Source organism: Thalassophryne amazonica, chromosome 2, assembly GCF_902500255.1.
Source record: "Thalassophryne amazonica chromosome 2, fThaAma1.1, whole genome shotgun sequence".
NCBI lineage: Eukaryota > Metazoa > Chordata > Actinopteri > Batrachoidiformes > Batrachoididae > Thalassophryne > Thalassophryne amazonica.
In genome coordinates, this window is record NC_047104.1 from 64543958 (window position 1) to 64569642 (window position 25685).

The 25685-nt window shown below is 40.2% G+C and overlaps 1 protein-coding gene across 3 annotated transcripts in view; it reads left to right on the forward strand.

Annotated features, from left to right (window-relative positions):
• Positions 1 to 25685, forward strand: part of myo5aa (myosin VAa) — a 208208-nt gene that overhangs the window by 135450 nt on the left and 47073 nt on the right. For all 3 annotated transcript variants that reach the window (XM_034186870.1, XM_034186852.1, XM_034186861.1), the window contains exons 16-23: positions 4372 to 4469; positions 4626 to 4712; positions 5252 to 5360; positions 5660 to 5871; positions 15642 to 15798; positions 16059 to 16298; positions 17158 to 17406; positions 21798 to 21891. In XM_034186870.1, the coding sequence (XP_034042761.1) occupies positions 4372 to 4469; positions 4626 to 4712; positions 5252 to 5360; positions 5660 to 5871; positions 15642 to 15798; positions 16059 to 16298; positions 17158 to 17406; positions 21798 to 21891 (1246 nt within the window). The remainder of the gene's footprint in view (positions 1 to 4371; positions 4470 to 4625; positions 4713 to 5251; positions 5361 to 5659; positions 5872 to 15641; positions 15799 to 16058; positions 16299 to 17157; positions 17407 to 21797; positions 21892 to 25685) is intronic.

Sequence of the window (25685 nt, forward strand, 5' to 3'; positions counted from 1 at the left end):
ATCAGAGACAGTCTGGAGTTAGCTGTAAGTGCTGTGACAGTTAGAAGACGCCTGTGTGAAGCTAATTTATTTGCAAGAGTCCCCCGCAAAGTCCCTCTGTTAAATAAGACGTGCAGAAGAGGTTACAATTTGCCAAAGAACACATCAGCTGGCCTAAAGAGAAATGGAGGAATATTTTGTGGACTGATGAGAGTAAAATTGTTCTTTTGGGGTCCAAGGGCCGCAGACAGTTTGTGAGACGACCCCCAAACTCTGAATTCAAGCCACAGTTCACAGTGAAGACAGTGAAGCATGGTGGTGCAAGCATCATGATATGGGCATGTTTGTGCTACTATGGTGTTGGGCCTATATATCGCATATCAGGTATCATGGATCAGTTTGGATATGTCAAAATACTTGAAGAGGTCATGTTGCCTTATGCTGAAGAGGACATGCCCTTGAAATGGGTGTTTCAACAAGACAATGACCCCAAGCACAGTAGTAAATGAGCAAAATCTTGGTTCCAAACCAACTAAATTAATGCCTCGCAGATGTGAAGAAATCATGAAAAACTGTGGTTATACAACTAAATACTAGTTTAGTGATTCACAGGATTGCTAAAAAGCAGTTTGAACTTAATAGTTTTGAGTTTGTAGCGTCAACAGCAGATGCTACTATTATTGTGAACACCCCCCTTTTCTACTTTTTTTTTACTAATAGCCCAATTTCATAGCCTTAAGAGTGTGCATATCATGAATGCTTGATCTTGTTGGATTTGTGAGAATCTACTGGTACCTTGTTTCCCATGTAACAGTCTATATACATAAATGGCTACTTTTGTCTTTCTGTCTGTCCGGAATAGGCTCTAAAACTACAAAAGGTGAACTCCCCAAAGTTACATATTCTGAACCACCATGACATGGGCTACAACCTGGTACTATTTTCATACAAAAAAATTAGTATTAAGACAACAATATTAACAATAATGTGATACATACAGTTCAACCATATGTACCTCAGTGGCATTTGTACTCCAGCACAAATCTCTCAGCTTTAACAGCTGGCCGCTGGCCCTGTGCATATATGCAGGAGCTCAGTAGCCTGCCTACTGCTATAAACAGAGCCCAGACTCCTGGGCTATCTGCTGCTGGCTGCTGGCTAGCACACATAGCGTGGGTGTGCATACCAGCTTGGTTGTATAACCAAGCAGATTCAAATATCCCCCTTGATATGAATGCATCCTTTCTCTGCACATGCTGCATGTGGGTTCTACAAACCTGTTTGACTCTCCTTGAAAAGATTTGAACAACTCTACAAACTTTAGTGTTTTCAGACCTGTTTATAGCAAAAACAAATGTGAGTATTCTGTCATTTACTGACTAATCATATACTGAACATTTTGATTGTAAGAATATAAATACACAATTCGATACAAAGTAACTTTCTTCCATGTGCTTTATCCCCATACTCCCCTCTACCAGTATTATACCCATGATATTTGACACCATGTGTGAATGAGTAGATATGCCATCCTACTTAAAAATAGTCCTTAAATCTGGTTTAATCATTATGGCAATATGCACCCTCAAATTGAGATTTTTCTGTACCTAATGGCCAATACTGCGTTATGTTTATCAACTTCAAAATAAATACAGGGTAAACTCTTCATAATGCTGTCCCCAGGAACAAGGATTTAGACCTGCAGATAAGGTGCCAGCTCAGAGATGTAGATGGGTTCTCCCCATGCCAGGCATTGGTGGCTGAGAGGGGGTGGGGGGTCAATCCACATGAATTTTAATAGTTCTCCCCATGCCAGGCATTGGTGGCTGAGAAGGGGGGGGTCAATCCACATGAATTTTGATAAAACTTATACACAATCACTATGATATAATACTTATCAGAATACAGCCTATTCCTTCTTGGAATGAAGGTTTTCACTCTTAGCAGAGAGCTTTCAACCACAGGCTGTAAATTAAACTTTAAAAATTTACTGGAAGGCTGTAAATTAAATTTTAAAAGTTTACTGGATAAAATATCAAGCTTTGTCTTTTCTTGCGATTTGTACATGTATTTCTAAACATTTGCACATTCTCTAAAAATAAAGGTGTCGAGTGTACATGATGTGTACCACTTGCCTAGCGTTGATCATAATGTATCAGGCAAACGCATGTTTTCTGTATCACAGTGGCACTCTGCAGATCATTTGAAAAAGTGATGTAGTTCTAACTGCTGATGGGGCAGCACCCTTTCAATCAGGCAGTAAGCGGGCATAGAGCTTGTGTTCTCCAATGGCGCGTTGTATATAGGCTGCTCATTATGATGTAAATATCATAAATTAAATTTTGTTATTTATCAATGCTTCACAACCTGCTGTCCTATTATAATAGTGCACTAGCTTTGGGGTTGATCTAATAGTTTTGGTATGTTGATGTTTCATGGCTCAAACTGTTTTTAGTGGTCAAACCTCTTTTTTTACAATTGAAAAGATTGTTCTCGAAATATACCAATTAATGCATAACTTTAAGAAATATACAAGGCAACATTTACACCATTTAAAGATGGAATGCCTCAAAGTGTGCAAAAAGAAACCACTACTTTTGCTGATAATGTGGCTGGCCTGAATATGGCAGAACCTGCGATCTTCCACAGTTAGTTAGTCAGATGGTCCAAAGTTGGTAACTCCAATCAGCTGTATATCCACCTTCCTGACAGAAGGACAAGGAACATTGTCTACCAAGAGGCTCTTCAGAACTATTGGTCAGTAAAAGCTACATTTAAATATATATTCAACATCTCAAATCCAAAATTAACATTTGCTTAAAAGCCATTTTATTTTTGTAGCATTCTTATAAACTAGATTTGCAATGTATCAACAATTATAAAGGTCATAACATCAATTCTGATTAATGATTATTAGCATACTTGATCTGCAATATAAAGTCTGAAGAACTTCATTGTTGTTTCTTGCATGCAGCAAAATTCAGTTTTCTCTCTTGGTTTGGGGATTCCACCTATTTTGGGTTTTTAGTTCAAACCTTTGCCTATTCGGACTACATATATACTTATAAGATATCTACAATTATGACAAAATATAAACTTTGGAATATTTTGTAGATTATATCTTAAACAGGTTAACCTGGACAACGCCGGGTACCCCAGCTAGTAAGAAATACGTATATTCAAAACCTGGATTAATCTTTTTAGTCACATAGCACTACTATTATTCTGAACACTACTGTATATGTTGGTTGAGCAAGCAGCCAGCTGATGTTGCACTCCCTTTCTTTACTCCAACTGGCAGTCGCCTTGTCCTTCCCAACATTCCTCACACAGATTGGAGGAAACCCATGGTCTCATGCTTGAATTTCTACCCTTCAGGGGTCAAAATTCTAAATTGTTTCCAGACAGCGCGAATTTTGATCAAATTGGCAAAATCATATTATAAATCTTATTTAACTGCTCAGGAATAACGTAGTGCCAAAGAAAATTCTTTTTCTGACTTACTGTATTTCCTTGATTAAAAACCTGACCTTGAATAAGGGCTTGCCTCATTTAATGGCTGGGTCAAAACTTTGTCTGAAAAAAATAAACGCCTACCTTAAATAACCGCCAGGCATTATGTGCATTAAAAAGGTTACATTTGGTCGAATCACTGTTTTTTTTTTTCTAAGTCAGCTGCATAGTGGTACCTTAAAATGCTAAAGCCAGATTTATGCTTCTACAACTCCGTAACTCTGTGGCCATGCAATGACATCGATGTGGGCGTGACCCTTTTGAAGTTCTCCATCGCATTGGTAGGTGTCTTAATGCAATTTACCACAGTAATAGCGACTTTTTCTGTACCAATTTGTCCCTCAATGACCGCCACTTCTTTATATAATCATCAACCTTCAAACCAACATTACGGTACGTGCAATATTTCTCCATGAATTGCGGATCATTTGAACATCTTTGTAGTTTTTCGACTCCGTGTTGTAAAGTTGGTCATATTTGAGGACTTTTCTGCCAAATGTTCCTCTACTTGATCCAAGATCGAAATCTAATCGATGTACGCACTGGAAAAACATTTAAAATATGATTGGAGAGTATGGAGTGAAACCAGAAAAGTGACCAATCACAGCTCTTGCGGTCTCCGTCGTTTTGACGGGTCTCAGAGAGGGTAGGCGGTGATGCAGAAGGCTCTGATCTAAAGCTGTTTGGTTCTTCATACCCAGGAATATGTGTAAATGTAGCATATTACAATGCAGGCAGCGAGAAGCATTTTGTTAATAATCACTGGCCTTGAATAAAGACCTGCCTTGTTTAGGCACCGGGTCTGAGCACAGTTTGTAAAAAATAAACTAAATGAATACTGAAAAGATGTTTGTGATGATGACAGTTTTCTCTTTGCAGTTTCGGAACTCTCTGCAAATGCTGATGGAGACAATGAATGCAACCACTCCACATTATGTCCGCTGTATCAAACCCAACGACTTCAAGCTTCCCTTCTCGTGAGTCTGTCTATTTTCACTCTATGCGCTTAAGCTATTTTAAACTTATGGCTCTTCCTGCAAACGTAGTAGTTGGGCCACATTGCCAGTCTAGTCACTTTAATTCATGTCACTCGTGGTAGTCATGTTAAGATTGTGGCTGTTAATTCGTGGCAGGTTTGATCCTAAACGTGCAGTGCAGCAGCTAAGAGCATGCGGCGTCCTAGAAACCATCCGCATCTCGGCTGCAGGCTTCCCATCCAGGTACTGAAACACCTCAGCAAATGTCATAATCCTTCTCACACACCGTTGAGGTTTTTTTATTCTCTTCCCTTTAAGACTTTTAAAAATATAAATTGCTGTTAATGGTCAGTATTGCATATAGGTTATGCATGAATGCATGTGAGTCCCTCACAACAGTGCAGACAGACAGCTCAGTGATCAACAACCAATGCTAATTATCTGCTGTCACTCAAGATTCATTGTGGGTTTTTTGTCCCTGTACAGCAAACTTGGTTTCATATTAATTTTTCTGATCATGTTAACATCTGTTATTGTCTGTCATTTTAAATCCTCAAACTTATGAGCAGACTTTAAAATATAAAAATCTTTCAGAGCAAGAACATGGATCAGTGAGCATGTTGGGTTTTTATGATATTTGAAAGCTCTGTTACAGGCAATGAAAATGAATAAGATGAGGTTCTTCAGGCAGGTCAGGTCGTTAAAGAGCAGAAAAAAGCAGAGTACAAACATGAAATGTTTAGGACGTGGAAGTCTTCTGACTCAAATTTTGTGCATCTCAGATGGACCTATCAGGAGTTCTTCAGCCGTTACAGAGTGCTGATGAAGCAGAAGGATGTGCTGCCTGACAAGAAAATGACCTGCAAGAACGTTCTGGAGAAACTAGTGCAGGTCAGACTTTTATTTTTTATTTTTTGCAAAAAAAACAAACAAACAAACAACAACAAAAAAACAGTAAACCATCAAAAATTTAAATCTGAGTATTTATATTGTCTGTCATTTAATTTTAAACATGAACATGCAGTGTTTCGAAAAAACCAAAAAAAAAACAAAAAACACAGCAACATGGGGCTGAAACGTCAGATCTGGGGGGACAGTTTTGTGTGTCAGTGATTCCGAAGAACGCTTAGCACATTTTGTTAATCTAACAGATGTGCCACCTCCAAGATTTGCTTCCCCTCTTTCCTCAGGACCAAGACAAATACCAGTTTGGTAAAACCAAGATCTTCTTTCGGGCTGGTCAAGTGGCTTACCTGGAGAAGCTGAGAGCAGACAAGTTACGCGCTGCCTGCATCCGCATACAAAAAACTATTCGCTGCTGGTTGGCACGAAAGAAGTATCTTCGCCAGCGCAGCGCTGCCATCACCATCCAGAGGTTCACCAGAGGATACCAAGCCCGCTGGTGAGTGAGCATTCACAGTGCTGTTTATGCTCCCATGGCTTTTGTACAGTGGAGATGTTTGGAATAGAAAAGGAAGTCACACAAAAATAAATATCCACGAGATCCTTTAGGCTGTCTACTTTCATTCTAAGTCTGATAAGCATATTTATTCTTAGCTAAGACACAAAATTACAGTTCTGGTTAGTCCTGCAGACAATCTGACAAGTTAATGTTAGTGGAGTCTGTGATGTAGCCAATGAATAAATAGCAGGGCCGCTGCTAACCATTTGGGTGCCCTAAGCACAGTTGCTTTAAGGTGCACCCACCCCGATAAAACAAACAGTAATAACAGTCTAGCTTTTATTGTTATAATTTATACTAATAACAACAACACTATTAATTATAAAACTTCAGAAAAGGATCTTCAATCATTTAAATGACCACATAACATAACACAGTAAGTACAACAGCCAAAACACACACAAAGTGCCTGAAAGTGCCAAATCTATTCCAGTAGGCCAAATCTCGTCAAATTAAACATTTTTTCCAGAAAAATAAATATTACTACTGTTGTTGAAACCAGTCACGATTCAGTTATAGTGTATACATAAAAAAGCAAAAATAGAATTTGCACCTTTCAACACAAGTAGTAGAAATTCTTAACGAGGAGTTTAGAAATAGAAATGTCTCACAACTTCAACTGACTGTGCAAATGTAGCATAAAACATCCAAAACAAGGCTTATTTAAATAAACCAAAGATATATTTTAAAAAACTATATTACCTCTGTTGCTGAACAAATAATATTATACATTTTGTAAACTTTCTTAACTAAGGCTCAAAGTCACACACTTTTCCTCTAAAGATATGCACATCTCCACTTCTTAGCTGCAAAATCACTGATTAGGTCATCATAGACCAGCTTCTTAACCACTTCGGCATGGATGCTGATGACAACAAGACCAGTTAGATGTTCCTGCCCCATTGATGAATGCAAGTATGTTGTAATGAGTTTTAGTTTGGAAAAACTTTACTCAGTAGATGCAGCTATAACAGGGAGAGTTAATGTAATTCGAAGAGCAATCCAGAGATCTGGATACACTTCTTGTAGATTACTGTCATAGAGAAAAATGACCATTTCTGATCCATCAGTATCAGTATTTCCTTTGTCAGTCAATGTCTTCTGCAGTTCGATGCAATGTTTGCATGAGTCCTTGTTGGGTATTCCATGGACTCTGGTGAAATCCAGCAGCACTCCTAACAAGTCTGTGACCTGGCTCATGGTCTCAAACAGCTCCTGCAGTGACATCAAAGCTGAGTCCACAATATGGTTGGGGAAACCAAAAATCTCTCTCAAGTCTTTTGAGGGCATCACTGATGGGCTCCTCAGCAGCCTCATAGGCAAATTGCCTTTTTGCGTTCCTCAGCCTTTTCCTTTTAACCTCAGGCTCTACATTTAAAGCCTTGCAAATTACCTTGGCGGTTGCGACAGCCTCAGCAAACCCAGAATGCCTGTATATTGTGAGGGAGGCTTTGGCAGTCAATGAGCCTGGTGGCAATGTCAATCTGCATTGACGTTGACTGCAGAAGCTTGTTCACCATGTTGGTGATACTGAGAACCTCACACCACACAACTGAACAGATCAAAAATGTGAAAGAGCCCACTTCTTCTGCCAGACTTCGAGTCTCTGTTGCAACAGGATCCGTCACAGTTCGCCTTGCCTCCAACAGAGCTTCTTTGACTTCTTTAACTTGACCTCTGACTGCTGTAACACTCTGCTCTCCCATCTTACATCACTTCATGATTTCAAAGTCACTTTCACATGTTTTTTGAAGATGTCCCACCTCTGCGTGGCTGCTGGAGAAAAAAACAAACAAACAGAACAGCTTCTGCAGATATCCAAAATAGCCACTGGGATCCCTTGATGACTTGGCAGCATCAGATATGACGAGATTCATTTTATGTGCTGCACAAGAAACAAACAATACTCTCGAATTCAGGTGTAGCAGTCGGGCCTGAACACCTTGTTCCCTCGACAATTCTCAAAGGGAATGCCGAGTTCCTTCGGTTTCTTGTGAACAACATTTGATAAATTAAGACTGGTTTCATGTGCCTTAGAAAGTACTCTTTGATGTCTGGTTTAGGCGCTAATGCAACAATTCGCACAACAAGAGACATTTGCTCCTTGTGACTGATGTTAAGCCCCTTTCACACCGGGGGTGCTCCTGGTTGCTCCCAGTTGCACCGTGCGTCCTTATAACGACGCTGCATTGGAAGCAACTCAGTGCCGAGACCATGCAGCTCGGCGCCACAACAGCGCAAGGGGCGCAAAGGAGGAAGCAAGTCAGGCACCGAAAAATTAAACCTGTGTAATTTTTTTGGCGTCCTGTGCTCGACGCAGAAAGGAAGTGGTTCCAGCACAAGTCTGGGCAAAGAGGAGTAACTCGGGGCAAGGAGGTGTTACCCGGCGTGACTCGGAAGCCAGTTTATGATTCCTGCTGTGTTCCATTGTTCCCGCAGTATAAATCACACAGGATTATTTTTATACCGTGTACTTAATGCAGTAAAAACTACACGCTGAAAAAAAAAAGACCACAGAAAAAAAATGCTGATTGCAGCTCAGCTCCTTCTCTGTGTGGAGCTGTCTGGTGAAGAGACGCACTTTGAGGCAGCAGCAGCTTTTCCTCTTTCACAAATGCGTTTAAATAAAATCCATAAAAGTCCTACTCACAGACTGATTGCCAGAAATATCCAGTAAAAAGTCCGGACATCTCTAGTCCACTCATGGACGTTCGTTCATGCGTGCACATGTGAACAATTAAAAGAAAAAAAAAAGTCTGGCTGCAGGCATTAGTTCCTTGTTCTCTGCTCAAACTCTCACATCACAGTTTAAAAAAAAAAGGACAAAAAAAGGACATAAGTCCTGAGACAGGACATGTCAACATCAAGTAGAACTCCAGACATCTCCACATTTGCTTACATCTCGCGGTCAAAGGAGGAAAGATAAACTATAACAGTACTCAGAGCGCAGCTCTGCAGCTCTGCACAAGGACAAATAAAAAGTAGGAGAGAAGTCAGAGTGCACAGTCTGTCTGCAGCCAAACTGTGCACTCTGACTTCTCTGTGCAGAGAACATGCAGGCTGCGTTCTCACCTCCTCTGTGCCCCCTTCTGCATGCACCTGATGCAGATATTCCTGCGTCGTCATGACACCACAGGAAGCAACTGGGAGCAGCCCCGGTGTGAAAGGGGCTTTAGCAGAACAGTCCAGAATGACTGCATTATATTTTGCCTTCTGAATTTCTGACAATTCTGCTGTTTTTAGGAGATTATTTGGAGGATCTCGTTTTGTGTCTGTTGTCCAAGATACAGTGAGGAAAATAAGTATTTGAACACCCTGTGATTTTGCAAGTTCTCCTACTTAGAAATCATGGAGGGGTCTGAAATTTTCATCTTAGGTGCATGTCCACTGTGAGAGACATAATCTAAAAAAAAAAAAAATCTGGAAATCACAATGTATGATTTTTTTTTATATATATATATATAATTTATTTGTATGTTACTGCTGCAAATAAGTATTTCAACACCTGTGAAAATCAGTTAATATTTGGTACAGTAACCTTTGTTTGCAGTTACAGAGGTCAAATGTTTCCTGTAGTTTTTCACCAGGTTTGCACACACTACAGCAGGGATTTTGGTCCACTCCTCCATATAGATCCTCTCAAAATCTTTCAGGTTTGGAGTTTCAGCTCCCTCCAAAGATTTTCTATTGAGTTTGGGTCTGGAGACTGGCCAAGCCACTCCAGGACCTTGAAATGCTTCTTACGGAGCCCCTCCTTAGTTGCCCTGGCTGTGTGTTTGGGGTCATTGTCATGCTGGAAGACCCAGCCATGACCCATCTTCAATGCTCTTACTGAGGGAAGGAGGTTGTTTGCCAAAATCTCGCAATACATGACCCCATCCATCCTCCCTTCAATACAGTACAGTCGTCCTGTCCCCTTTACAGAAGAGCACCCCCAGAGTATGATGTTTCCACCCCTATGCTTCACGGTTGGGATGGTTTTCTTGGTAAGTGGAGTTGATTCTAAAAAGCTCTATTCTGCTCTCATCTGACAACATGACCTTCTCCCATGCCTCCTCTGGATCATCCAGATGGTCACTGGTGAACTTCAAACGGGCCTTCAAACCATGACGGCATCGTGTGTTACTAATGTAATCTTTGCGACTGTGGTCCCAGCTCTCTTCAGGTCATTGACCAGGTCCTCCTGTGTAGTTCTGAGCTTTCTCAGAATCACCCTTACCCCACAAAGTGAGCTCTTGCATGGAATCCCAGACTGAGGGAGATTGACAGTCATCTTGTGTTTCTTCCACTTTCTAATAAATAATCATAACAGTTGTCTTCTACCAAGCTGCTTGCCTGTTGTCCTGTAGTCATCCCAGCCTTATACAGGTCTACAGTTTTGTCCCTGGTGTCCTTAGACAGCTCTTTGGTCTTGGCTATGGTGGACAGGTTGGAGTGTGATTGATTGAGTGTGTGAACATGTGTCTTTTATACAGGTAACAAGTTCAAATAGGTGCAATTAATACAGGTAAAGAGTGCAGAATAAGAGGGCTTCTTAAAGAAAAATTAATAGGTCTGTGTGAGCCAGAATTCTTGCTGGTTGGTAGGGGATCAAATACTTATTTGCAGCAGTAACATATAAATAAATTATTTAAAAGATCATACATTGTGATTTCCATTGTCATTTTTTTTTTTTTGATTATGTCTCTCACAGTGGACATGTACCTAAGATGAAAATTTCAGACCCCTCCATGATTTCTAAGTGGGAGAACTTGCAAAACTGCAGCATGTAAAATACTTATTTTCCTCACTGTAGTGTGTTTGGGAAGCTTCGTTCTGTGTTTTGGCCAGATGATTCTCCATAATAGCACTCCACTAACAGCTCCATTGTCTGGCTCATATAGACTCTGTAAAGAGGCCCTTAAAGATAAATTCCTTGACGTCAGAGACAGCATTATTGAAATTAAGCGTTTGATGACTTCTCGCCATATTATTGTTTTCTGCCTCAAGTAACCTGAGCTCCTGATGGTCTGTTGCCAGGTTGTTCTTCAGCTGTATGTTCAGTTCCTTCCACTTCAGCATGCACTGAGCATGGTCTGGGCAGATTTTTGATGGGTCATGGCCCATCAAAAGTCTGTTCACATTGGACAAGTTACTATAACCCTCTTCAGTAAGCTTAATCTTACTTGCAAAACGGAACACAGAATTGTCCTGTGGCAAACACATTAGCCAGCTTCTTTGGATTTTCTCTCCATTTGATAGTGTTTTGATCTGGAGGCTTCGATGATATCCCCTCCCATCTGGGCACTTTGGGGAAAGTAAATTCAGAGTTGGTGTTGATGATGGGTTGGCTGGGGCTGTGAATCAATCAGATGGGTTTGATTGATGAATGAACTGCTGGTCGTTGGTTGTTCATCATCTGCAGTGGTGGGCACAGTTACGCTAGTCCGCTAATTTTCGAAGATAATGTTTTCATTATCGGATTCGCTTTTCAGATAACTTTGAAAACCATCATCGGACTAATTATCTTCCTATAAGTTTTGGTCCAATACTTTTTAGACCGCAAATGTATTTTTGCAGATGTGGTAAACAAAGCTGAATAGTTATAAACATTTATGAGATCTAAAATCAGTTAAGCACCTACTTGTTAAATGTTTTATAGTCGATATGCAGTTCTATCCTCCATAAACAGAGGAGAGCTGGTTCTAGTAGAAGAAACTGCTCTATCCTCTGCAGGCAAAGGAGAACTGGTCACAAAAAAGGCTCACTTCTTTTGACCCCATACTGATACGCTGGCAATATCACCCAAGTCATCCAGAGGTTTTAACTTATGGTTAAAATTTTAACCAAATTAATTTTGGACAAGTTATTTAAATTAGCTTCATGTCTGAAGTTTTATAAAGTGAAAATATCAGCTATATGTTTCAGTTTAAAAGTAATGGACTAATTTTGAAGGTTTTAGTGTGGACATGCTGTGCCCAGGTGCATTATGGGTACCTCAGTACATTCACGACAGAAGAAATGCATTTGAGACTCTCTGATCAGGCGCCACACGGACAACAGCATTAAACTCTTTGTATATTGTGCCTAAAACTCTCGTGAATATATTCTGAGGCAGTCTGAGTCCGTGGACATTTTAGGTCAAGACTCAAAACCTATTTTTATTCTCTTTCTTATGGATAGTTTTTATTTTTATTTGTTTTATTCTTTTACTTCTGTTTTTATTTTTTATGTATTTTAATTTTTTTTTCCATTTTTAATTATTTATTAAATTTTATGTTGACTTGTTTTTATGTAAGGTGCCTTGAGACGGTTTTTGCTGTGATTTGGCGCATTATAAGCTAATTAAATTAAATTAAATTCTCTGGGTTTATAGACGTTATTGTTTGTTTTATGTAAAAATGCCAGAAGAAGCTCAGGTTGCTCCTCCATTATTTTCAGTTGGAATCATTGCCGTCGATTCCTGTTTGCTATTAGAGTTCTGCTTATGTCAAAACTGTCTGTTGTCTTTGTTCCAGAGTAATATATATAAGATGTCTGAAATTTAGTTTGCGTTTATTAAATTCCACGCATCTTAAACGTAGCAGACACTGATTATCTGGAATTTTGTTTTGGCAAGTTTTCACGGTCTCTACTGCCATGTACTGCCCAGTAGTGTTCATGGCAGTACTCACCCTAGTACTGAGCGTCCAGTAGGTGGCAGTGTTCTATTTATTTTGACACCGGTTATGTAATTACAACTTAGCTTTTTTTTTTTTTTTTTGAAATGCCTTTTTTTTTACAAGTAAAAAAAAAATGGCATATTTTACAAAAGCACATTTATCTGTAAACCCCAACACATGACACACCTCACCTGTGTTGGTTTACATAGAATGAATGACTCAGACTCAGACTCACTTTTATTGTCACTCAACCCTTACAGGCAGAACGAAATGCAGTTTCTCCAGGTCTTGGTGTAGTTAACTGGGACAATTTTTTTTAACCTAACCTATTGTATAAACTTTTGCAATATAAACTTTTGCAATGTGCAGTATGCGCACCCCTGTGGCCATAGAATATATATACAAGGCACAGGGTCAGCAGCAGCAGCAGCGTTCGAGTATTAAGAAAGTGACAGTGTGCATGTAGTGCAATGTTCACAGTTTGGTGGTGGATGTTGAACTGTTCAGCAGTCTGACAGCATTCGGGTAGAAGCTGTTTTTCAGTCTGGACATTTTTGTCCGGATGCTGCGCAGCCTCCTTCCAGAGGGAAGGGGTGTGAACAGACTGTGCGCAGGGTGGGTGGAGTCTCAGAGGATGCAGGTGGCTTTGTCTCTACATCTGGAAATGTAGATGTCCCCAATGGGTGGTAAGCTGCATTTGATGGTCCTCTGTGCAGACTTCACCACCCGCTGCAGCGCTTTCTTCGCCGCCACTGTGCAGCCACCATACCACACAGGGAGGCAGCAGGACAGGACAGTCTCCACTGCACAGCTGTAGAAGGCCCTGAGGACCTCGGTGTTCAGTCCGGCTTTTGCCGATTTCCTCAAAAAATAGAGACGTTGGTGGGTTTTCTTGATGACAGCTGTGGTGTTGGTGTGTCGGAGAGGTGGACTCCAAGATAGCTGATGGAGGAGATGATATCCACCGCTGCTCTGTTGGTGTGTGTGTGGGGGGGGGGGGCTGACCTGCGGAACCAATCAGTGTTAGGGGAGGCACATTTTACCCATAATCCTTTGCCATCTGTCTGTTTGTTACAAAACTTCAGAATTAGTGCATTATTCAACATTAAAAGATATATGTTATATTTTAACTTTGTACAAATTACAGAATTGACATTAATGGAGTTATTCTATCAGTATTAATTTTATTTATAAACCAAACCATAAGTCAGCACTGCTTTATTTTCCAAGACCTCCGCCTCACGGCAACACTCTTATTTAGTAGAGAGTTGAGCTTCGAGGCTCCTCTCAACTGCTTCTCTGCTGGAAGCTATGTAGTAAACTGGAGCTTCAAGCAGTGGGCAGGGCACTCAAAAACAGAAGTGTTGACTCATTGTTTGGGTCTGTAGTCGCCTTTGATGCTACCAGAAGCGATCATGGTGTTAAAACTCAAAATTAGCTTGTTAGTAGTTGTAAGTGCACCAGAGACAATACTGGAAGTTATCGGTTATCTGTAGCTTACGATACATTTTTGGGTGGTTTAGCTTTATAAAAGATAACTTTTCAGTTAGCTGATTAGCTGTTATCGACGCTAATTTTTTGGTTAGCTGTGCCCACCGCTGATCATCTGGTTCTTCCTCTTGGCCCTGTCCTCCTTCTTGCACATATTTCAGCATTGACCCTGCATTTTTTTAGAAATACAAAGAAAAGGGATTAGGATAAGAGGACACTCAAACATTCTAAAACATTAAGACTTTTAAAATTATAATACAGTTTAAAAAGTCCACTGAGGGGGCACCACAAATTGGGGTGGGGGGGGGTGAAGTAGCCAACAATATTCCTTTTTGAAGCAAATAGTTCTGATAGTAAAGTGAAATTGTATCTATAACATACACAATACTTAATTAAAATTAAAATCTCGATTATAATTACCATTGTGTAGCAGGTTAATTTATTGTCTTAATGTATTTATAATTTGTTTAGGTTCTTTTCATCATATACACAGTATTATAATTATTATTGTCATTATTATTTTATTTTATTATTGCTTCTGTTTTGTCATTTGATTTTTAAATGTACCACAGTGGAAATGTGTTTTCACTTACTTTTGTCATCCATGTATTTTTAACATATTTACAATTATAATATGTACTTACATTGAACTTACTAAATAAAATCATGCACACTTTTAATATATAGATGATTTACTGCCGTTGCTGTATTGGAGTGTGAATCCAGGATGTAATTATCAACATCCATTGTTCCTTGTTGTTAGGTAATATCTGTAGTTTCTCCAAAAATATTAGTCCTATCAATGTTACATTTTGGCGGCATTCACCCTTGACCCAAGTACATAAGCATACCAAACGATAAATGTCAGCTCTCCACACTCTCTTTTCTGCATTCTGCCACAAGCAGGTGCTTTTATTTTACACACCCAGAAACCGAGGCGTGGCGGAAGACGTCAAACTCACTACAGTGCTCACTCATGGTAACAGCAACATGACCGTTAACTAAACTAAATAAACCAGTTGAACTACAAAATACAATAAATCAATAACACTAACAACACTTAAAATAACATGAACCACAGTAACATTTAAAACCCAGAAACAGTGACCTCCCATGGTGCACTGCAGAACAACATCCATTCTTCACTGTTGTTAGCTAATATAGCTAATTTCTCCAAAAATATTACTCTTATCTTTCTGTTTTCGCAGCATTCATCTTTGACCCAAAATACATAAGCATGCTAAACGGCAAAGGTCAGCTCTCCCCAGTTCTCCTGTCATTGAAGCCATACACACCCAAAAACGCACACAGAGGCCACTAGGCTATAATATAGCTATATAATGTCACACAATCAAATTAAGGTCAAATCTTAAGTTTGTTATTTCTGGAATGGTTCAGTTTCTGTACATACAATGTTAATACACATAATGCGATGCTTGCAACATCTTGGTGAAAGTGGTACTGTTCCAGCTCAGACAACCCCAAATGATATTTAACTCTTTGATTTGTTTTGTTCTGTTGTACATCTTGAGACAGAAGGCTTCTAAAATGTTTTATCCACTTCTCACATCTCTTCAGTCTGGCCAAGTTCATGCGTCGCACTCAGGCAGCCACCATCATCCAGAAGTACCAGAAGATGTACGTGGCACGGAAGCGCTACAGACAGAAGCAGGCTGCTACTCTGGCCATGCAGAGAATCCTCAGAGGATACTTGGCACGACAGAAGTATCAGGCGGTAAGACTATTGCAAAACTCAAGAGGTTTTAGGACACCACACTAATACAAGTATGAATTCAATATATAGACAATAAATCTATGAAACAATTATACCGTTGTAACAATATATTCTAAATATTGATGAAATGTTAGCTTCTGTCCTTTAATAATGGAAGATTTTGAAAGTTATATTTATTTAATTTTCTGTAAATGTAATAAAAGAGGTGAGAATGCACATATCTGTATTGTTCTGATGTCATTGTGTTTCTGTGTTTGTAGCTGCTGCGAGAGCACAAGGCATTGATCATTCAGAAGTATGTGCGTGGTTGGTTGGCCCGGTGCTGGTACAAGCGCTGCCTTCACGCCATTGTGTATCTTCAGTGCTGCATCCGGAGGATGAGGGCCAAACGCGAACTGAAGAAGCTGAAAATTGAGGCCCGCTCAGTGGAGCACTTCAAAAAGCTCAACAAAGGCATGGAAAACAAGATCATGCAGTTGCAGAGGAAGATTGACGAGCAGGTGAAACATTAACTTTTGGCCAAGAGCCACCAACTCTTTTCTCTGTAAATGAGATACTTATTTCAAGGTCAAGCTTTTCACGGGATGTGAGCAATTATGGCAAAGCATCTTTTTATCTTTATCATTCCTGTTTTTCCATATTATAACAAGTTGATGGAAAGCAGATCTGTGTATGGTGCAAGAATTGCTTTCTTAGTCTGACATTGTTTGTATTTACGCGTATGTGTTATTAATGCTTATTGTTGTCTCTGTCAGAGGTAGACCTTGACGTAAATTTTGAGGCAGATCCCAATCAAGGGGGAAGTCTTTGATCATTGAGCCTGCCTTTCATCGTTCATCTGTGATATTGTTTTCTTTGATCCTGTAATTAATTTTATGATTAGTTCAGTAATCAAGATCAAAGGAATTAGGATCAGAGGGTAGAGCTTAGCCATTGGTCCTGATTACAGCATGCAAGCAAGAATCAGATTAACTGCAATGGAAACATAACGTCTTTGGTGAAGATCAAAGAACAGGGTCAAAGGTCAGTAGTCAGGATCTAAGTTCAGGTTTAAAATTGGCAATCAAGATCAAAGCTCAGCTGTCAGGAATAAAGCCTGATGATCAGGATCAAAGACCACCAACCAAAATCAACGCTCAGCAGCCCAAAACAAACATTATTGAGCAGAATCTCATAAAGTTAGAGAAGGGATCAAAGGAACATATCAGAGATGTAAATAGTGTAATAGTGTTGAAGCTTAGCAGAGGTTTGCGCTCTCTGTGTGTTCTTCTAGTTATTGTATGTAATTATGTTGTCACATTAATTATTAGAATTTTATTTCCATTATTTGACATGTTGCTATTTGTGCTGCACTTCTAGCACAAGGACAATCGGTCAATGAGTGAGAAACTGGTCGGTCTGGAAAATCATTACACATCAGAGACGGAGCGAATGCGTAGCGAGCTAAACCGTCTGCGTGGTGCAGAGGAGGATGCCAAAAACAAAGCCAATCAACTGTCCTCCCTGTTAGAAGAACTGGAGAGGCTGAAGAAAGAATTAAGTGTCACACAGCAGGAGAAGAAGACTATTGAGGACTGGGCACAACGCTACAGGAACGAAATGGAGCAGGTCAGCCAGGGCATGACTTCGATATCCCCCGATGTCTGTTGTCTGATTTTGTATCTCTGTTCCCAACATTCAGTGTGTCTTGTCTGAGTCTCGGTTCCTGATTAAAGAATTTCTCTCTCAATTTATTGAATTTAAATATTGCTATGTAATGATTTTTCTGTTTCTTTAGTTAGACTTTAATTTTTTTTTTTTCTTTTTTTAATTACCATTTTTGGAGTTCACAGATATAATTCACTCCTTTCAGCTGCTGGTTTGAGAAGAAGCAGCTTTGTTTTTGTGTTATGCGGCTGGGCTCCGAAATGAGGCAAATGCAAAAGGCAGACTGATTTTTAGGGGGGACCATTCGGTCTGCGACACCGGTGTCCCCCTGAATATTGGTCCACCCTGCCTCCACTGCGCATGCATCATTTCGGAGCTCAGAAGCTTGTCTGAGATGGACTGTCATCACCCAAAGGGATCAAATGGATTAATGGGTTTGTTAACCATCAGATGATAAGGTAAAACCTCTTAAATCATTGTAAGGTCAGTTTGAAGCAGAAATGAGGCTATCTTAAACAGAAACGAGGCGATAATTGACGCTTTGAAATGACGGAGGCGCACTGAACACAGCTAGCAGTTTATGTAGCCGTAGCACTCTGATCGATTCCTCTGTCTTTTATGATGAAATAAGGCTGAATTTATGTGGAAATGATTGTTGTACAAAAGCTTGAGATATCTGTTGCTGAGATAGATGATGACTGGAGTGCAGTTTTAATCAGAAACGAGGTGATAATCTGTGAACCATGGCTGATGACGTATGCGCAGTGAAGGCAGGGTGGACCAATTTTTAAGGGAGATCGTTCAGTCGGCGGCACCGATAGAGACCCCGAACAGAGCATGGGAGCTGCATGAAATAGGACATATTTCCATATTCTTACTAGTCTCTGCCTCCCATCCCCCTTTTTCTGGAAAACCTGTAAGGGTTTTTCAGATGTTTAAGCACCAGAAATGTCCTCTGACTGTCCGTGATCTTCTCATGTCACTATGCGAATGTAGAGCATGCTCAGAAAGTCGAACCTACAGAGAGAATCTGATTAACTAATTAACATAACTAATAGGCACAAATATGTGTCAGGTTATTAAAGGAAAGCCTTTAACACTCCCCTCCCCCACCCAAATAATAGTGATATTACTTTCCTTTTAGTTTATATGAAAGCAAAAGGGATTCATAGTACACATCTTCATTGAAGGTTTTTAGACATAATCCCCTCCAGAAAGTAAATATGTCATATGTTGTTGTTTTGTAGAATGCGACACATGCGCATTCACACACGTAATGTTTCTAAACAACTTCACAACAAAGCATCTTGTTTGCTCAGATGCTTAAGTTTGCTTTTTGCAAAGCTTTATCGAAAGATTGACTTTATTTAACAGCTAAGCACTGTTAAATTATAGTTGCACTATATATCTATATCCCTAACTATATCCCACTGGGCTGTGACTGTCAGAGAGTAGCTGGAAATGCGAATTTACGAATAACGTGTGAGCGACTACATAGGGGTTAGTATCTTACTGAATTGGTCCTAACGACATGTCGCCAGAATGTCAGCCAAATATTGCATCAGTGCCGCTCGAATGCCGCATGGCACTCTCGCAGATATCAAGCATGGCTTTGGTAGATGCAAGGATCTGCTGATTTGTGTGCAGATGTCATGTGGCACTCTTGTAGATGTCTTAGGCCACACTCAATGGCTGAAATGATGACACATTTGCACACAAAGTACTCAGCTGGTATTATCCTGATGTTATGTGAATAGAGGCTGTGGAAATTCCCCCATCCTGGCTGTCCTGTTTACAGCGGCCACTCGTCATCACAATCCATTTCACTGATCACAGAAGCAGCTTCCTCTGGGAGACTGGCCGGTGTCCCACACGGAGCAGCTTAGCTTTGCGTGACGCAGCGCAAAGTTCCGGCGCAATCCACAAACACAACCAGTTCCACACTTTCGGAAGAGAAAACATGCTTTAAGAAAAAACCTCTCATTTTCCTCCTCAAAATATTATCGAAGTGGATATTCTTCCGTGACTGGAAGAGGACTTACTTTAGCTATTTGTCCAGAACACACTGTGACGGGAGCACAAGAGAGTGACACACGGGGGGACTGCCGTGATGCAGGGAGGTCTGGGGGGGATTATGGTTGGACTTGGGGGAATGAAGAGTAATGCGGAGTGGCGTCTAGGGAGGTTTGGGTTAGGGGAAGGGAGAGGGTTAGGGTTAGAAATATCAAAATAAAAAAAACTGTAGCACAAAAATATTAAAAACCAGTAACCTACAAAAGTGGGTCACGTGATTAGGTCATTGCATTTGACCAATCACAGCATGTTCCGGACAAGTAGTCAAAGTAAGTCCTCTTGCAGACACAAAAGAATATCCACTGCCAAATCTCATCTTTGGAAAACCTGTCCACCTAATAAGCAACACTAGTGTAAACATTAATGCATCCTCCTAAAACTCAGATTTTAAGCATTTTGACGTATTCATCATCAAAGTCCAGAAAAAACTGATTTCACACTGTAAAAAAAAAAAAAAGTTTCCCCCCCATTCATTTCATTAGAGGCCCTCGAGGGACCGTTACCATACATGATGTCATCAAAGTCCACATTCCTCACAGCCTAACGTTTCTGAGCGGCAAGTGAAATAAGGCTAATTTCTGCCTTTTTATGGCTTAATTTCTCAGGGCATATGGCACCAAGAATAAAACGAAATACGAGGTCTATTAGAAAAGTATCCGACCTTTATTATTTGTTTCAAAAACCATATGGATTTGAATCATGTGTAATTACATCAGACATGCTTGAACCCTCGTGGGCATGCAAGAGTTTTTTTTCACGCCTGTCGATTACGTCATTCGCCTGTGGGCAGTCTTTGAGTGAGGAGTGGCCCACCCTCTCGTCGATTTTTTCATTGTTTAGGAATGGCTCAGAGACTGCTGCTTTGTTTGATCAACATTTTTTCAAAAACTGTAAGGCACAACTGAGTGGACACCATTCGATAAATTCAGCTGGTTTTCGGTAAAAATTTTAATGGCTGATGAGAGATTTTGGTCTGTAAGTGTCGCTTTAAGGACGGCCCACGGCGCCTGACGGCGATCTGCGCGTCATCTCGCTGTTTCAAGCTGAAAACTTCCACATTTCAGGCTCTGTTCATCCAGGTCGTCAGAGAACAGAGAAGTTTCAGAAGAGGTCGGCATGAGGAGTTTATGCGGACATTCCACCGTTAAAGGAGATTTTGTAATGAAAGAACGTGCAGGCAGATTCGCATGTCGGGCCGGACCCAACCGCGGGGGGTCGCGACAGGAAAAACACCTCCATTGGAAACCTTAACGGACAAGTTGGAACATGCCCAGCTGTTAAACAATTTCTCAGATACTCACTTGTTGAAAGCCATCAAAAGCCACCTGAATTTTACAAATGGTTTTCAACATGGAGGTGTTTTTCCTGTCGCGGCGCAGACGGATTTGCGGCGTCGTCACGGAACCGACTCGGCGAATTTGCCCGCACGTTCTTTCATTACAAAATCTCCTTTAACAGTGGAATGTCCACATAAACTCCTCATGCCGACTTCTTCTGAAACTTCTCTGTTCTCTGACGATGACCTGGGTGAACAGAGCCTGAAATGTGGAAGTTTTCAGCTTGAAACAGCCAGACGGACGCCACCTCCGACCGCGCCACGCTGATCCGCTTTGTGAGCTGTCCTTAAAGCGAAAGAAACTCCACAATCTCTCATCAGCCGTTAAACTTTTAAGCGAGAACCAGCTGAATTTCTCAAATAGTGTCCACTCGGATAGCCCTCACGGGTCCTGAAAAAAATTTGATAAAGCAAAGCGCCGTCTCCAGCAGCGTCTCGGACAAAGGATTTCAGCCGAGAGGGCTGGACCAGTGGTCACTCAAAGCCTGCCCACAGGCGAATGACGTCACCGACACGCATGAAAAAACTCACGCATGCGCATGAGGGTTCAAGCATGTCTGGTGTAATCGCACATGATTCAAATCCATATAGTTTTTTTTTTTTTTTTTATAAAAAAATAAACCTCAAATAAATTTCATAATTCTTTATTTATTTAGAATAGTGATCTCATTTGACATTTTATTTAGTGATATGCACTTTAAGTTTTCTTACACCTTGGCAAAACCATTTTCATGCTTGCGTAGTCAAGGTCTTGTCTTCGCTAATACGCTTTTGTCTTCCACATCATTATTTATCTCTTTCTCAGCAGAGCTTCAGTTTTCTTTTTTGATTTACAGAACAAATTCCAGCATGCTTTCATGCGTTAACATGCTGCTAATGGTGATAGCTATTGCGCACGAATAAGAGATTTAAGGTGTGTGTATGTGCGTGTCTACATTTGTAGATGGTGTTGGACTTGAAGGATCAGAATGGCTCTCTGAAGAAGGAGAAGGACGATTTGAACAGGTTGATTCAGGAACAGAGTCAGCAGATGACTGGTGAATGACCATCACCACATGAACCGCACTGACATCCTGCGTCACTTATGTTAATTACATCATAGTGTGACAAATTTAGCTTATTTATCCATGGACAACTTTTTTAATCTAATTTAGGAGTGAAATATTTTATTTGTTTTCAGCTAAATTTGCCCATTTTTACAATACAATAAGTTGACATCTCTTGAGATTGTTCACTGCGTTCTCATATTTCTGTTTGTGTTTGCCATAGATAATTGGCAAAGCTTCTGGGGAAAACCTGGTCTTGTTAGGAGAGACGGCATCCATCCCACTTTGGATGGAGCAGCTCTCATTTCTAGAAATCTGGCCAATTTTCTTAAATCCTCCAAACCGTGACTATCCAGGGTTGGGACCAGGAAGCAGAGTTGTAGTCTTACACACCTCTCTGCAGCTTCTCTCCCCCTGCCATCCCCTCATTACCCCATCCCCGTAGAGACGGTGCCTGCTCCCAGACCACCAATAACCAGCAAAAATCTAATTAAGCATAAAAATTCAAAAAGAAAAAATAACATGGCACCTTCAACTGCACCACAGACTAAAACAGTTAAATGTGGTCTATTAAACATTAGGTCTCTCTCTTCTAAGTCCCTGTTAGTAAATGATATAATAATTGATCAACATATTCATTTATTCTGCCTTACAGAAACCTGGTTACAGCAGGATGAATATGTTAGTTTAAATGAGTCAATTCCCCCGAGTCACACTAACTCCCAGAATGCTCGTAGCACGGGCCGAGGCGGAGGATTAGCAGCAATCTTCCATTCCAGCTTATTAATTAATCAAAAACCCAGACAGAGCTTTAATTCATTTGAAAGCTTGACTCTTAGTCTTGTCCATCCAAATTGGAAGTCCCAAAAACCAGTTTTATTTATCTATCGTCCACCTGGTCGTTACTGTGAGTTTCTCTGTGAATTTTCAGACCTTTTGTCTGACTTAGTGCTTAGCTCAGATAAGATAATTATAGTGGGCGATTTTAACATCCACACAGATGCTGAGAATGACAGCCTCAACACTGCATTTAATCTATTATTAGACTCAATTGGCTTTGCTCAAAATGTAAATGAGTCCACCCACCACTTTAATCATTTCTTAGATCTTGTTCTGACTTATGGTATGGAAATAGAAGACTTAACAGTATTCCCTGAAAACTCCCTTCTGTCTGATCATTTCTTAATAACATTTACATTTACTCTGATGGACTACCCAGCAGTGGGGAATAAGTTTCATTACACTAGAAGTCTTTCAGAAAGCGCTGTAACTAGGTTTAAGGATATGATTCCTTCTTTATGTTCTCTAATGCCATATACCAACACAGTGCAGAGTAGCTACCTAAACTCTGTAAGTGAGATAGAGTATCTCGTCAATAGTTTTACATCCTCATTGAAGACCACTTTGGATGCTGTAGCTCCTCTGAAAAAGAGAGCTTTAAATCAGAAGTGCCTGACTCCATGGTATAACTCACAAACTCGCAGCTTAAAGCAGATAACCCGTAAGTTGGAGAGGAAATGGCGTCTCATTAATTTAGAAGATCTTCACTTAGCCTGGAAAAAGAGTCTGTTGCTCTATAAAAAAGCCCTCCGTAAAGCTAGGACATCTTACTACTCATCACTAATTGAAGAAAATAAGAACAACCCCAGGTTTCTTTTCAGCACTGTAGCCAGGCTGACAAAGAGTCAGAGCTCTATTGAGCCGAGTATTCCTTTAACTTTAACTAGTAATGACTTCATGACTTTCTTTGCTAATAAAATTTTAACTATTAGAGAAAAAATTACTCATAACCATCCCAAAGATGTATCGTTATCTTTGGCTGCTTTCAGTGATGCCGGTATTTGGTTAGACTCTTTCTCTCAGATTGTTCTGTCTGAGTTATTTTCATTAGTTACTTCATCCAAACCATGAACATGTCTATTAGACCCCATTCCTACCAGGCTGCTCAAGGAAGCCCTACCATTATTTAATGCTTCGATCTTAAATATGATCAATCTATCTTTATTAGTTGGCTATGTACCACAGGCTTTTAAGGTGGCAGTAATTAAACCATTACTTAAAAAGCCATTACTTGACCCAGCTATCTTAGCTAATTATAGGCCAATCTCCAACCTTCCTTTTCTCTCAAAAATTCTTGAAAGGGTAGTTGTAAAACAGCTAACTGATCGTCTGCAGAGGAATGGTCTATTTGAAGAGTTTCAGTCAGGTTTTAGAATTCATCATAGTACAGAAACAGCATTAGTGAAGGTTACAAATGATCTTCTTATGGCCTCAGACAGTGGACTCATCTCTGTGCTTGTTCTGTTAGACCTCAGTGCTGCTTTTGATACTGTTGACCATAAAATTTTATTACAGAGATTAGAGCATGCCTAGGTATTAAAGGCACTGCGCTGCGGTGGTTTGAATCATATTTATCTAATAGATTACAATTTGTTCATGTAAATGGGGAATCTTCTTCACAGACTAAGGTTAATTATGGAGTTCCACAAGGTTCTGTGCTAGGACCAATTTATTCACTTTATACATGCTTCCCTTAGGCAGTATTATTAGACGGCATTGCTTAAATTTTCATTGTTACGCAGATGATACCCAGCTTTATCTATCCATGAAGCCAGAGGACACACACCAATTAGCTAAACTGCAGGATTGTCTTACAGACATAAAGACATGGATGACCTCTAATTTCCTGCTTTTAAACTCAGATAAAACTGAAGTTATTGTACTTGGCCCCACAAATCTTAGAAACATGGTGTCTAACCAGATCCTTACTCTGGATGGCATTACCCTGACCTCTAGTAATACTGTGAGAAATCTTGGAGTCATTTTTGATCAGGATATGTCATTCAAAGCGCATATTAAACAAATATGTAGGACTGCTTTTTTGCATTTACGCAATATCTCTAAAATTAGAAAGGTCTTGTCTCAGAGTGATGCTGAAAAACTAATTCATGCATTTATTTCCTCTAGGCTGGACTATTGTAATTCATTATTATCAGGTTGTCCTAAAAGTTCCCTGAAAAGCCTTCAGTTAATTCAAAATGCTGAAGCTAGAGTACTAACGGGGACTAGAAGGAGAGAGCATATCTCACCCATATTGGCCTCTCTTCATTGGCTTCCTGTTAATTCTAGAATAGAATTTAAAATTCTTCTTCTTACTTATAAGGTTTTGAATAATCAGGTCCCATCTTATCTTAGTGACCTCATAGTACCATATCACCCCAATAGAGCGCTTCGCTCTCAGACTGCAGGCTTACTTGTAGTTCCTAGGGTTTTTAAGAGTAGAATGGGAGACAGAGCCTTCAGCTTTCAGGCTCCTCTCCTGTGGAACCAGCTCCCAATTCAGATCAGGGAGACAGACACCCTCTCTACTTTTAAGATTAGGCTTAAAGCTTTCCTTTTTGCTAAAGCTTATAGTTAGGGCTGGATCAGGTGACCCTGAACCATCCCTTAGTTATGCTGCTATAGACTTAGACTGCTGGGGGGTTCCCATGATGCACTGAGTGTTTCTTTCTCTTTTTGCTCTGTATGCACCACTCTGCATTTAATCATTAGTGATTGATCTCTGCTCCCCTCCACAGCATGTCTTTTTCCTGGTTCTCTCCCTCAGCCCCAACCAGTCCCAGCAGAAGAATGCCCCTCCCTGAGCCTGGTTTCTTCCTGTTAAAAGGGAGTTTTTCCTTCCCACTGTCGCCAAGTGCTTGCTCACAGGGGGTCATTTTGACCGTTGGGGTTTTCACGTAATTATTGTATGGCCTTGCCTTACAATATAAAGCGCCTTGGGGCAA